General features: G+C 39.3%; 1 protein-coding gene across 2 annotated transcripts in view; it reads right to left on the bottom strand.

Moving 5' to 3' along the window:
• The window catches only part of ida (anaphase promoting complex subunit 5 ida), a 163,749-nt gene that overhangs the window by 82,660 nt on the left and 66,936 nt on the right, over positions 1–14,153 (bottom strand). For both annotated transcript variants that reach the window (XM_067146186.2, XM_067146187.2), the window contains exon 8: positions 8,740–8,868. In XM_067146186.2, the coding sequence (XP_067002287.2) occupies positions 8,740–8,868 (129 nt within the window). The remainder of the gene's footprint in view (positions 1–8,739; positions 8,869–14,153) is intronic.

The following is a 14,153-nucleotide window of genomic DNA, read 5'->3' as shown; positions in this document are numbered from 1 at the left end:
CATCAAGCATCAGATATTTCTGTTATGAAATACCAAACATTTCACTCTTGTTCTTCATTTTAATATTTACAATTTGCTTTATGTCACAACGACACAGATAGGTCTAATAGAGTTTGAGGGATGTTCCACCATTCAACACGTAATTTATATGACCTTGGCTTATGGAACCGTGCACTGAAGGTGGGTGTCTGAGGAAAAAGAAAAAGAAAAGAAAGAAATAAAAAACTGTTGTGTGTGTTTGAGTTTAATTGTAAAATGATATTTATATTACTTACTCGCTCTGTTCCCATTCACGCTGACCTGCCATTCGAAGAGTGGGTTGTGATCCGTTCAACTGTGCTTTTGTGTGTGTAGTGCTTATTGTTGGCTAGGAGGCGGGAGGGGGAGGGGGGGGGGGCAGGGAGAAGTGAGGGGAAGGAGGGTGGCTTGCTTTGGGTTAGTCGAGGTGTGGAGGGGGCGTGCGAGAGAGGGGAAGTGATTCGTTGTCGAGCCGTTCTGTCTAGACATGTCTTGATGGTGAGGGGATGGATGGCCTCATAAAGAATACTAGTTTTTTCGGTAGATTCATTCAGTTATGATTAAAATTAACTTGTTGGTCTAACGATATGTCAAACATTTCTTTGATATTGAATAGGGGTCCCTTTTCCATGGTTTCAATTATTTGTAGGTCTCTGTCTATGTCAGAAAATTTATGATTGGATTCGTGCATGTGTAGACCCATGGCTGAATATCTGTTATGTTTAACTGCATTAATATTCGATGTATGTAGTGTTAAAGCTCATTCCTGTCTGTCCGATGTAACTTGCTAAACAAGACTGGCACTGTAATCTGTAAATGCCTGACTTTTAAAATTTGTCCGATTTATTCACGGTCCCTGGATTGTGGAAATGAGAACGATTATTGTTGGTTCTTTTGAATGCTATTTTTACCCTGTGTTTTTTAAATAGGTTTGTTATTTGGTAAACAGAATCGTTGTTGAAGGAAAAAACTGAAAAACTGTCCTTTTGTTTCTTTTCTTCAATAAGAGTAGATTTAAGTTTGTTTTGGATTTTAGATATAATTTGGTCGAAGAACCTTTTGTTGAACCCATAACCTATGACAGATAGGTCCTGCGGCGACGATGGGACAGGAAAAGGCTAGGAGTGCGAAGGAAGTGACTGTGGCCTTAATTAAGGTACAAGCCCAGCATTTGCCTGGTGAAAAAAATAGATGACGATGATGATGATAACAATAATATTACTGGCTTTATGTCCCACTAACTACCATTTTTTTATGGTTTCCGTTGATGTCGAGGTGGTGGAATTTTGTTCCGCCGGAGTTCTTTTATGTACCAGTAAATCTACCAACACAAGGCTGACGTATTTGAGCACCTTCAAATACCACTGAACCTGCCAAGTTGGGGTCAGAAGGCCAGCATCTCAACTGTCTGAGCCACTCAGCCCGGCTGCAAAAATAGGAAACCATGGAAAAACATATTCAGGGCTGCTGACAGAGGGGTTCGAACCCACTATTTCCCAAATGCAAGCTGACAGTTATGTGACCTAAACTGCAATCATTTCTTCATTTCAGTGTCTGTTAAAAGGTAACTCACATTGATCTCACTAGAGCATGTTAAGAATCCAGCAGAATTTAAAAGCAGAATGAAATATAGTTCAAAATCAGATATTATGATAAATCTAATGATAATAAACATATTTAAATATATAAATACAGATCTTGTTTATTGTTTTCAATGTGATATTATTTAGTGCAAATAAATATCACAAGAGTAACATTCACTTCTGATTGTAAAACCACTTCATTGACACTGAATCTATTCCTTACAACACACAATTTCCACTCAGTTCGCTTAACGACTATACAGTTATACGAAATTATAAACAACACTGTAACACTGCAGCAGTTTACAGTCGATTCTGAAGTTCTCACACTGATAATTCACTTCATCATCACAAGGCAAACTCATCTTCATCATCACACACTAACTCACTCAGCTCGATATACAGTAAAACCTCGTTAGTGCGTTCCTCATTAACATGTTTTCCCGCTTAGCAGGACGTAAATTCGAAGTCCCGATTCTCATCGTATTAAATCTATATAAAAAATTCCTCACTCATCGCGTCACGAATTTTTTGCCATTAATGCTTAGTATGATCAAATTTTTCCTTCCCCGAAGACCTGAAAATGTTACTGTATTATTCATCCCTTCTGAAAGAAATGCGATTTCGAACTCGGGTAGGAGCCGTCGCCAGAGTTGCGTGATTACGGGAAAAGGCTTTTGCTGAACTTCAAAGGATAAGTTGCACTTTTGAGGAGCAAGCCGTTCAGTTTTGCTTGCCGGTTAGCAGCGAGATTGCTGAATAGCGTAGCGAATACTTGTCGCGTGATACGGTAGCCTATATCTGGATTAGGAACATAATGGTGGGAAATTGACTAGCATGGTGCATATTTGTCTTGTGATAGTTATTTTTGGATATGGAAAATGTTGTGAAATTCCTTAATAATGAAGACAAAATTAAAATCTGTCAGAAAGTGGACTGGGATAAGCCAAGACCAACTACAACCTATCAGACCTTAATGCAGAATCCAACACAGCAGAATCTTTGGGCCACTATTTGCTCTGGGACGCAGTTGGGCATTCATTCCTAATAATGTAACTAACGCCGATAAAGTTCATAATCTTTGCAAAGAAGAATTAGTGTATGAAATATAAATCATGTTTCCATAGTTAAAAAACATGAAACAGTTCAAAATAATATACCAACATCTAAACAAGTAACAGTACATTTGAACTTGACAAAACAGAAGTAATTAATATACGTTGGTAAAACAACATAAAACACATTAAAGAAAAACACAAATCACCCATAACAGTGAAATGACATATTGTACTCAGTAAATAAGACATTCAGCAACCAAAACTATTTTAAATATGCACATGACTCGCTAACATAACCCTACCACCCGTACACTTGAAAATGAGAAAATTAAACCAACATTCGTTGGTAAATCACATCAATGCACATAGTTCTGGAAATCATTTAACATCAATCAGCCATTAATAAAATAAAAAATGCACGGATGCCAATTGTCATTTGTTAATATTGTAGAATTAGGTGGCGTCGATCCCATTTTACCATCGATCATCGTGCTGACCGCGTTCCAGATAATGCTGATTGCAGACAACACCATAATATCGAATCCGCATAAGTGTAAATAAGACCTCTGACTTATCGAACCCTGTCATATGGCACTTGCGCGACAAAGAGAGCACCACGATGTTACATGAGTTCCTGATTGATGGTGGAGCAGAATGGAGCAGAGGGAAGGGCTCCTGCGTTGCTGCATTAGACTTGATGCAGTGTGAATGAACGTAGCGTTGCCGGCTGCACAGCATTTAAATTCTAAAGTAGAACTGGCTGAGTCGCAAAGAGGATGCATCTGGATGTGCTAGGAGCAAGTGATATTCGGGTAAGGGGAGATAATGAGGAAGAGATAGGAGATTATAAAGTGTACTTGACGGGTGTTAGAAAGGGAAGGGCAGAGTCTGGGGTAGGGCTCTTTATCAGGAATACCATTGCATGCAACATAGTTTCTGTTAGGCACGTAAATGAGCGAATGATGTGGGTAGATTTGTCTGTGGGAGGAATTAGGACAAGAATTGTGTCCGTGTATTCACCATGTGAGGGTGCAGATGAGGATGAAGTTGACAAATTTTATGAAGCATTGAGTGACATCGTGGTCAGGGTCAACAGCAAGGATAGAATAGTGCTAATGGGCGATTTCAATGCGAGAGTTGGGAATAGAACTGAAGGATACGAAAGGGTGATTGGTAAATGTGGGGAAGATATGGAAGCTAATGGGAATGGGAAGCGTTTGCTGGACTTCTGTGCTAGTATGGGTTTAGCTGTTACGAATACATTCTTCAAGCACAAGGCTATTCACCGCTACACATGGGAGGCTAGGGGTACCAGATCCATAATAGACTATATCTTAACAGACTTTGAATTCAGAAAATCTGTTAGGAATGTACAAGTTTTTCGTGGATTTTTCGATGATACAGACCACTATCTGATCTGTAGTGAACTAAGTATCTCTAGGCCTAGGGTAGAGAAAGTGAAATCTGTCTGCAAATAAATAAGGGTAGAAAATCTCCAGGACGAGGAAATTAGACAGAAGTACATGGATATGATTAGTGAGAAGTTTCGAACAGGAGACAGTAAGCAGGTTCAGGATATAGAAAGAGAATGGGTGGCATACAGGGATGCTATAGTAGAAACAGCAAGGGAATGCCTAGGAACAACTGTGTGTAAAGATGGGAAAAGGCAAACATCTTGGTGGAATGATGAAGTGTAAAAGAATGTATTCGTAACTGCTAAAACCATACTAGCATAGAAGTCCAGCAAACGCTTTCCATTCCCATTAGCTTCCATATCTTCCCCACATTTACCAATTGCCCTTTCATATCTTTCAGTTCTATTTCCAACTCTTGCATTGAAATCGCCCATTGGCACTATTCTATCCTTGCTGTTGACCCTAACCACGATGTCACTCAATGCTTCATAAAACTTGTCAACTTCTTCCTCATCTGCACCCTCACATGGTCAATACACTGAGAAATTTTCTTCCTAATTCCTCCAACTACCAAATCTACCCACATCATTCGCTCATTTACATGTCTAGAAACTATGTTGTGTGCAATAGTATTCCTGATAAACAGTCCTACCCCATACTATGCCCTTCCCTTTCTAACACCCACCAAGTACACTTTATAATCTCCTATCTCTTCCTCATTATCTCCCCTTACCCGAATATCATTTACTCTTAGTACACCCAGATGCATCCTCTTTGCTGACTCAGCCAGTTCTACTTTCTTTCTTCCATAATCCCCATTTATAACGATAGCTCCCCATCGAATTGCATTTCGTATGCCAAGTTGTTTCCAAGGAGTCCCTTGCCTGTCAAATGGGAGTGAGACTCTGTTACTCCCATAGGTCCAAGGCTTGCTTAAAATGTTCTGAGCTTGGTAAATTCATGAAGCAGGATGCCACCCTACTTACACATACTCCAAGTGAGGATCTCTTCTCTAACGGGTTACAGACCACCGGTGGATTGTATAGTCCTAGCCGCCTGAGCACAAGGAGGGCCATGACTCAGAATATGTCCGAGATGCCCACTCCCATTCCATAGCATCTGGTATCCCGACTCTCAGGACCACTTACTAGGCCACTCAGCCGTTGCCCATGGTTCATGAACTAGGACGTGACTACAGTAACCCACACCATGATGTTACCAAAATGTGCAAAAATTCCTACTCCTAAAAACTCACATACTTGAACCTATAACATTCCACTCATTTACGAGGAGTGATATTCATAGCAAAAAGTGGATCATCACCTGAAGAAGCTTGAGACTTTTTTCACAAATTATATGTTGGAACTCACTGTAAACTGTACGAACCTGGAGACTGAATGAGTCAGAGGAAATTATACTCACAAACGAATTATCACGATTTTATGGATTGTAATGAAGAGGATAATTATTTCCAGTAGCGTAATTATTTTGGAAGGACCCCTCTCCACCACCCAGGAATATACTGCAGGAACAGTATTACGTAGTTAGCAGAATCTGAGGTTGTCAGATTATTCCTGTGCATGACAAGTTTTTACTTTTATAACATTCATATGCTGTGAAGCTAATCAGTATTAGATAGATATATTTTTGATAACATATCATGCTATTGAGTTCATAAACCTAATACATCAATATCTGATACATAAATATAAGTAATTTTATTATTAGAGCAAGTTCAATCATAGTGGTCAGTTTATGATGGTGATGATGCTTGTTGTCTAAAGGGGCCTAACATCTAGGTCATCAGCCCCTAATGGAATGATGATGATGATGATGATGCTTGCTGTTTAACAGGGCCTAATATCTAGGTCATCGTCCCCTAATGGTACGAAATGAGACGAAATGTAATGACAATTTAAAAGTCCAAAATCATTCACTGATCAGAATTCTAAATGTGATGACGAAGAATAAATGGATTGATATGAATTTAAAACAATCAGTGGATCTGATCCGCAATGCCCCACATTCCCAGAAAGTAGCATTAAACAATAGTATAACTGACGAGGGGACTGCTTTTAAAGCACAATCCTGAATCAATGATGCTTGTAGTCTAAAGGGGTCCAAAATCCAGGTCATCAGCCCCTCATAATGCTCCTTATTGCTAGGAAAGTACAACCATGGTATTTGTCATGTTGCGGTACTAATCAAAAGTAGCGTAGACCCGCGGTGTTCCACACATTATGGTACTACTCGCAAGTAAAGTAATGCACATATGTAACGCAGACCTGTAGTGTTCTCACATTACGGCCCCATTTACAGGCAATGCAAACCTATGGTGTTCCTCACATAGGTGTACTAATCACAGGGACTTGTAATATCCCCTGGTGTTCCTCACAAAATGGGAACTAATCATAGGCAAGACAGATCCATGGTGTTGCTCATATAGTGGTACTAATCAGAGGTACTGTAAAACTCACCCTGATTCACACACTCACTACTAATCACAAATCCACCATATTATGTACCGAACATAGTGGTACTACACGAAGTAAAGGTGACTCATGGTGTTCCCTGCGTGGTGATACTAAGTACAAGTAGTCTCATGGTTCTAATTCGATCATCCCTTGGTCGCCACTTTTAGTCGCCTCTTCTGACAGGCAGGGGATTTTGTGGGTATATTCTTCGCCTGCGCCTCCTTGCCCATACGGGGATGTATGTTTGGTCCGCGAAAGCTATTTTATTTCGCTCAAGTCCGCCGGCAAGCCGGTTAGGATTCCCCTATCCACCACATGGTATGTGCCACGTGGGAGTATCAGCTCTCCCCCTGCTACGCCAGCATAGTAGGTTCGTGGCATAGTGGTCAGAAAGTACCCCACGCCACCTCTCATGTTGCATCAACGTTCGCCACCTGTCCAGGGTTAAGACCACGGCCGCTTCCTTTCCACTCCTAGCCCTTTCCTATCCCATCATCGCCGTAAGACCTAACTGTGTCGGTGCAAGGTAAAGCAAGCTGTAAAAAAAAAAAAGTAGAAGACAAAAAAAGTGCTGACCAAGGATGGACTTGAACTCAAAACCTTCAGTTCTCAATGTCAATGCGCCAGCGAATACACCATGGAGACAAGTCGGAAATATCTGCGGAAATAAGACTACAAAATTTTGACGATATATTTTAAACGTTAAATTTTGAACAAAATAAGGTTCAATGGCAAAAATGCCCAAACAAGACTAGAATATATTTTAATTAAGGGCAAATATTCAAAATGTGAACACTTTTCTAGAAAAGCACATGGTGACCTCTGCTTGTGAGGGGCCATCTTGATGGATATTCAGTCTTGATGTGGGAAGTGTGAGATAAAAAGAAAGCCAGACAAACACAGGAAAAGGGAGGAGATTAAAAGATAAACACACAACAAACACAGAGGAGTGAAAGGAACGCAATGTGTTAATATAAGTAACAGAAAGGAACGAACAAATGAGAAATCAACAATATATAGAAAGGTAGGAACATGAATAGGAATACAACAGGATAAACAAAATGACAAGTCAGCACCAAAAAGGAGACAAGGAGAAACATGAAAACATACCGACAAGGACTATTTCCATGTCTTAGGATATATAGGCTCCCTCTTCATCAACCCTAATTCTTCTGAAAAGAAATATAATTTATAGAATTAGATTCCTGCGTCTATTAATTTGTTCAAACTATTTCTATATGCTTACATAAATAGCGATTTATTTGCATGATGTTCATTGCAACACGAGTGGATACAAGACATTCTTTGTTTTTCCATGTGGTGTGAAAATGAACAGATTCCTCGGCAATGAGTTGCCTAGTTACATGAAAGTACATCTCGAACATGGCATGTTGGATTGCTATTTCCAAATAACAGGCAATGAATTGATTAGTTACATGAACCTTCTAGCAAGAAAGGTAGTTCATAAAACATGGTGGCGTGGTCCGATCCTCCTATACACAGCATTTCTTACGGGACTATCACGATACAGAGCAAGTCACTGTCGTCTAGTGACAGTCTGTCCATCAAGGTTGATCCAAACCTTGGTGCGGCTTTGGAATTAAATGAATTACATAAAATAAATGTATTTCCGTTGACTTTTCGAGAAATGCAAGATTTTTTCTGTACTACTGAGATGATTTTTGGAAGATTTTGGTACAAACTGCACCTTATAACTCCTGCTGGTTTAAGAGCTTGAGTTTTGTGAACATACACATCAGCGTTTTACATATATAGATTATGTGTGTATGTGTCAGTGAAAGCCCTGTAAGATTTTAAATATTGACATATTGGTATCATTAGTTTCCATACATGCCTTACACCTCTGACAGACAACGGTTTTCCAAACCAAATAAAGGGAGGGGAAAAAAATGTACACAAAATTATCTGGTTCGCTTTGACATCTCAGTTTCTGAAAACTAAGCAAAGAATTGAATTCCAAGGATGTCATGAGATAACGCTGTCTGCATTCTATATTTGTCATTTTTATTTTACCAAAAACAAAATACAGGAATAATAAACTTATATCGTGTCACAATTTCTAAAAGCTAAGGAAATGACTATTTTACTACGTCAGTCATTGGACTATGTTGCTTCTGTTCTTTAAAATACTGTATATGTTATTCAGCTAAATCAAGAAAATAAAACTTACATCAAACACCAGAGATGGTTTTCCACCAGAGGATCCTGCATACTGAGCATATGATTGAATTGCAAGAGATGTCAAGTAACTTAAATTCAAGTCACTGCTCTTAGTAATGGAACGCTCAATCAGACCTTCCTGAAAATGAGACAAATTATATAGTACTTATATTTCCATACAGACAGACATTATACACTTCATTTTCATTATAAACTTAGCCTGCACAGTATTCGATGACCAAGTTTCTAAGAATCCTTAAAATTTTCTACTTTTAACTTATACAGACTTGTTCCTTCTGCCCTTTTAAAATTTAATTATTAATTTATATGACATTAAAAACAAGAATACAGTAAGACAGATAATAGCATACAAGATACAGGTGTTTGAGGTATTCTTCAGCTTCTGAAATGGCAGGATGAAGCTTTGCGAGTCCTCCTGGGAAGGATCTGATAGGGCACTCAAGAATGCGGAGTGGTCTGCTGAGCTGCTCCACAATCACACGGTGGTGATTTGGAGTCATTTATACCTTACGAAGTTATACCTTCCCTTTTTTTTTTTGTCTTAAAATGATTTAGAAAGGAGTGGGAAGACCTGGAAGAGTTGGCTACACCAACTGAGAGATGATGTGGAGAGAAGAGGAGGGAACTGGGAGTCAGTGGTGAGAGAGAAGGCATTTCTGGACAAACAACGTGGCGAATGGTTGTTCAACACCACCCTATCCGGCACGCTGGAGGGGTTCTAAGATGATGATGATGATGATGATGATGATGATGATGATGATGATGAAGGGTATATGAATTTCATGCCTTATTTTGGTAGGCATTCTGCTTGGTGTGACCTCTTTTAAAAGACTATTTGGATAAACTACTGTTAAGTGAAAAGGCACCACAACATTCAACAGAAACCGGCAAGTCGTTACACAGTCTTTAAATAGAAAAACAAACAAACTGCACCTCCTCTAAGGACAGCTCAAATCATACTGACTGAATATTGCTTCTAATACCTCATACTATGTCATGATGACATTACATTACATTACAAACAACCTATCTGATGTTACTTTACTCAGTATGGCCTTTGTGATACTGTTAATCTATTTAAGCACCATCGGACTGAGCCAGGATTGAACTTGTGTTCAGGAGGCCAGCACTCTATCACCTGAGCAATTCTAGAAATAAAGATTAACATGAAATCTTGGCCTTTTATATACAGTGAACCCTGTATAAGAGACCACCCCTCTACAAGACCAATTTTTAAAGGAACTGATTTAAAATCCCATAACGATAATGTATTTTGTACCTCAATTTAAATACCACCTTCTCCACGATCACCGATCAGGCATTCTGCTCAGTGTGACCTCTTTTAAAAAGACTATTTGGATAAATTACTGTAAAGTGAAAAGACACCACAACATTCAACGGAAAGTGGCAAGTCATTACCCACAGTCTTTGAAAGATTAGAAAAGTAGTAATGCAACCCTTTAATTTGAAACAAAGGTCTGTATTCTTTGTTAACATGACTAGAGTGCTGTAACATACAGTATGACTGGGTTAACCTGACAGCGTGCAGTGACGTGTACCATACGTCATGCAGAAGCCGTCCGCTGCTGTGGAGTGACGTGTCTGACACGCAATGCGCTTTATCTGCATTGTCGTTCAATCTCGTGAATTTCCTTCAAACTATATCAGAGATCTCTTCTTTCATTTCACATATCTATCGATCCATTTTAATGATTTTTCACCTCATTATCGATGTGTAAAATTCACTGACTATTCACTCGTGTACTTTTCCCACAATGGAATCGGTAAACAAGGATAAATTTTTTAGTGATGCTGTACAAGGCATGTTAAATGAATGTTTAGTGATTATGAGGATAGTAGTTATAATTTTAACAATGATTCTGATGGCAGTGATGATGATATTGCCGAATTAGACCGTGATGAGGCTGAAATGATACAGAAGAGACTGTTGTTTGTGACACTATTCGTGCTAGATGTGGTAGTGCTGAGTCTAATTTTTACTGGGATGACATGGATAATTACGTAAGAAATACATTTTGTGAAGTGTTTTCACCCCAAGGTTTAATTCTACATGTTGTGCAACTAGTAAAGTCTTTCAAACTTGTTTTTTTCAATTGAACTCGTCCAGCTGAGTGTAAAGGAAAACATATCACTACACTCAGCGGTACATAAAGTCCCAAGGAATGTTATTTCCATTTCGTCCAGGGTAAAGGAATTGATTCCAGCCAATGAAAATGAGATGTATGTTACCTTAGCCTTCTTCATGTTGATGGGAATAGTACAGAAGCTATATTTTAGGTCTTATTTCTTGAAAAACCACGTCCCTTATTTGATTCAAACCTTTAGACAAATTTGAATCCATATGCAAATTACCTCATTTCAACGACAACGAGACTAAACACACTATGTGGTGGACCGAAAATCAATTTTCAACATAATCAAAACTGGTTGTAAATTAAGAGAGATATGGTAACATAAAATAGTTTGGTGCACAAGTATGCTAGCCTTTAAATGCCAAGTGAAAGTTCCTTCCGCATCCAGCGAAGGCTAGACTTTTAAATGCTCCCACTCAGAAGGGTTAAGGAGTTGGGAAATCCCTAGTCCATAGTGGCTGTATTCTTAAGATCCTATGAGCAGGAAGTCTCAATGACCAGATCGTTAGAGCATTCTGAGAATAACATGTCAACTGTAAGTGCTGTTTGAAGGGGTCAAACACACAGGAATGTTTCTTATCAGCAGTCTCACTTCTAGTGTTCTATCGTGAGGGTAGACATCACTGGATCGGGCGAGTTGGCCGTGCAGTAACAGCGCACAGCTGTGAGCTCGCATCCAGGAGATAGTGGGTTCGAACCCCACTGTCGGCAGCCCTGGAGATGGTTTTCCATGGTTTCCCATTTTCACATCATGCAAATGCTGGGGCTGTACCTTAATTAAGGCCACGGCCGCTTCCTTCCCATTCCTAGGCCTTCCCTGTCCCATCGTTGCCATAAGGCCTATCTGTGTCAGTGCGATGTAAAGTAAAAAATATACATCACTGGAAGACTCGGGGAAAGTAATACACGATAGCAAAAATGAATTATCAGAATGAAAACTCGCAGAAAAATTTAAGTGTGGTAAAACTCAAATAAATACTATTCTGAAATAAAAAAATTTAGATGACTGGCCACACCAATATTAACCGCAGGCAAAAAAGAAAACATCAGGAAAAGTTCAGTAATGTTAATAATCTGTTGCATGAGTGGTTCAAAAGTGCTAGGTCTAAAAACATTAACACTGTTTTCCAGTCAGTCAGTCCGTGGTGAAGCAGGCAACGTAAGTGACGTAAGATGTGTGAAGTGGAAAGATCTCATTTTTTTGGTTACTGAAGATTACAAAATGCAAGATATCTACAATCTTGTTGAATCATGATTATTTTATTGTTCTTTGTTGTCCAAGTCAATGGTGATTAAAGCAAAACAGTGTGTGGGAAGCAAGATTTGCAAAGAGTATCTCATGGCATCTCTGTGTGTAAAAGGAGTTCGAAAAAGAGCTTTTCTTTAGTCTCTAGCAAATCTCTCCAGCCAAGATGTTTCAAGCATACAGATTGTTACAAGTGAACTATGTAGCATGAGTGGAATGTAATTTTTTAAAGACTTTATTGGCGAAGTACTATATGACGTTTTATTCTTATTGACCTAACCTGTACTGTATAATGTTGTAACATAGGCATTTGTAAATAGTAGAATTCTGTCTATAGTTCCTGGAAAGATCCAGAAAGTTACATAACTTTTGTACAGGGTGTGTTACTTTGTTGGTATATGTTCTAGAAAGTGTGTTCTGTCTATTCTGGAAAAATACGACTTTCGCGATCATGCGTATTCTAGAATGTTAGTCAAAGTTCGCGATCGAAAGTAAGGTTGTGATTGGTGAGTCTAGGTGGCGATAGGGAACACGTGCACGCTGATTGGTTGCCTCCAAGGCCAGTAATTCCTATATATAGTGAGCGAGGCAGTGTTCGAATTAATTCTGTATCCTGAATTCTGTCGGCCTCGGTTTATCTGTCTGCGAGCAGCCTATCTGGTTGACGTCCCACAGTTTCCGGGATGGCACACTCCTCGGGTAAGCACTCTTGAATTCCGTTCCTGCTAAAACTTCCGTAATGTTCCGATTTGTTTTTCATACAGGAGTCTGCCCTAACCTCGCCTAGATTCACCAAATTAGTTACTTATGACGCCTTAGTTTTTCTGCTGGACTTACCTGTTCGTTTCCGAGGCATTCCCGTTTTGTTTCACTAAAATATGTATATTGTAGTTTAACATTATTTCCCTTGGGGGTTGCCTCTGATAGTTCTGTATCACTTGAGGTACGCTAGATTTTGGATAACCTGTAAATTGCATTGTACTACTGCATTGGTAACTGGATGTACAGTTGATTTGAAATTTGAATTTACACTGCTACGAATAACCTATGTATATCACTGAACTTATAGCTCATAACTTGGAATGTATTTGTAAAATTATCTTGTAAATAATATTTTTAAAAACTAAGGATCACGGTGATTCATTTTGGAATCCGCTATCTAAGCCATGTCCATGCCTTTGGCAGGTTCCCAGTCATTTCATCTTCCCGGTTTGTTGTTCACTAGTTGGCCCTACTGATATTTCGTACTTGTTTTGTTGGAGATCCGCGTAATGCTAGCTACTGTTTTTCCGAGTGTGTAGTGTTTTCTTGTATTGTGTATTGTACTCTTACCTTCCCCGTTTAAACTGTGTTTGTGCCTTGTTTGGTGTTACCCCTGTAGTCTGAGGTAGTACAGATTTTTCTACGAGGGTGAATCAAAAAGTAAGTTACACTTCCAAGTTATGGCCATTTATGAAACCACCTACACATAGGCAATATGGCTATGACAACATACAATGTAAGTTCACTTTTCCACATAGTCCCCAATAGATTGTAAACATTTCTAGGAATGGTCAACCAACTTTTTTAATTCCAGATGCGTAGAAATCACTTCCAGAGCTATGTGAACACCTGGAGACAGCTGCTTTCACCTCCTCATCATTTTGGAATCGTTGTCCAGTGAGATCCTTTTTCAGCTTACCCAACACACGATAAAGCCTGGACTGTATGAAGGATGTTGCCATACCTCCCACATGAACCGCCACAGCAGTTTGGACGTGGGACTCATCTTTGACACAGTTTATAAAAGCCAAGGTGCTGGTGAATAATGAAGAACACACTGCCATACGAAATGTTCAGCATGCTGGCAATATCCTGCAGTGTTATGCGCCGATTCTCTCTAATGATTCCATCCACAGGGTCAACATTTGAAAGAGTACTGGACATTGCAGGCCTGCCTTCACAATATTATTCCATGAGATCCGTGCGTCCGGTGTCAAATTGCTTACACCACTTTACAATACC

This window comes from Anabrus simplex, chromosome 4 (genome assembly GCF_040414725.1).
Source record: "Anabrus simplex isolate iqAnaSimp1 chromosome 4, ASM4041472v1, whole genome shotgun sequence".
NCBI lineage: Eukaryota > Metazoa > Arthropoda > Insecta > Orthoptera > Tettigoniidae > Anabrus > Anabrus simplex.
Note: the sequence above shows the minus strand (reverse complement) of the source record. Positions and strands in the feature narration are given on the sequence as shown.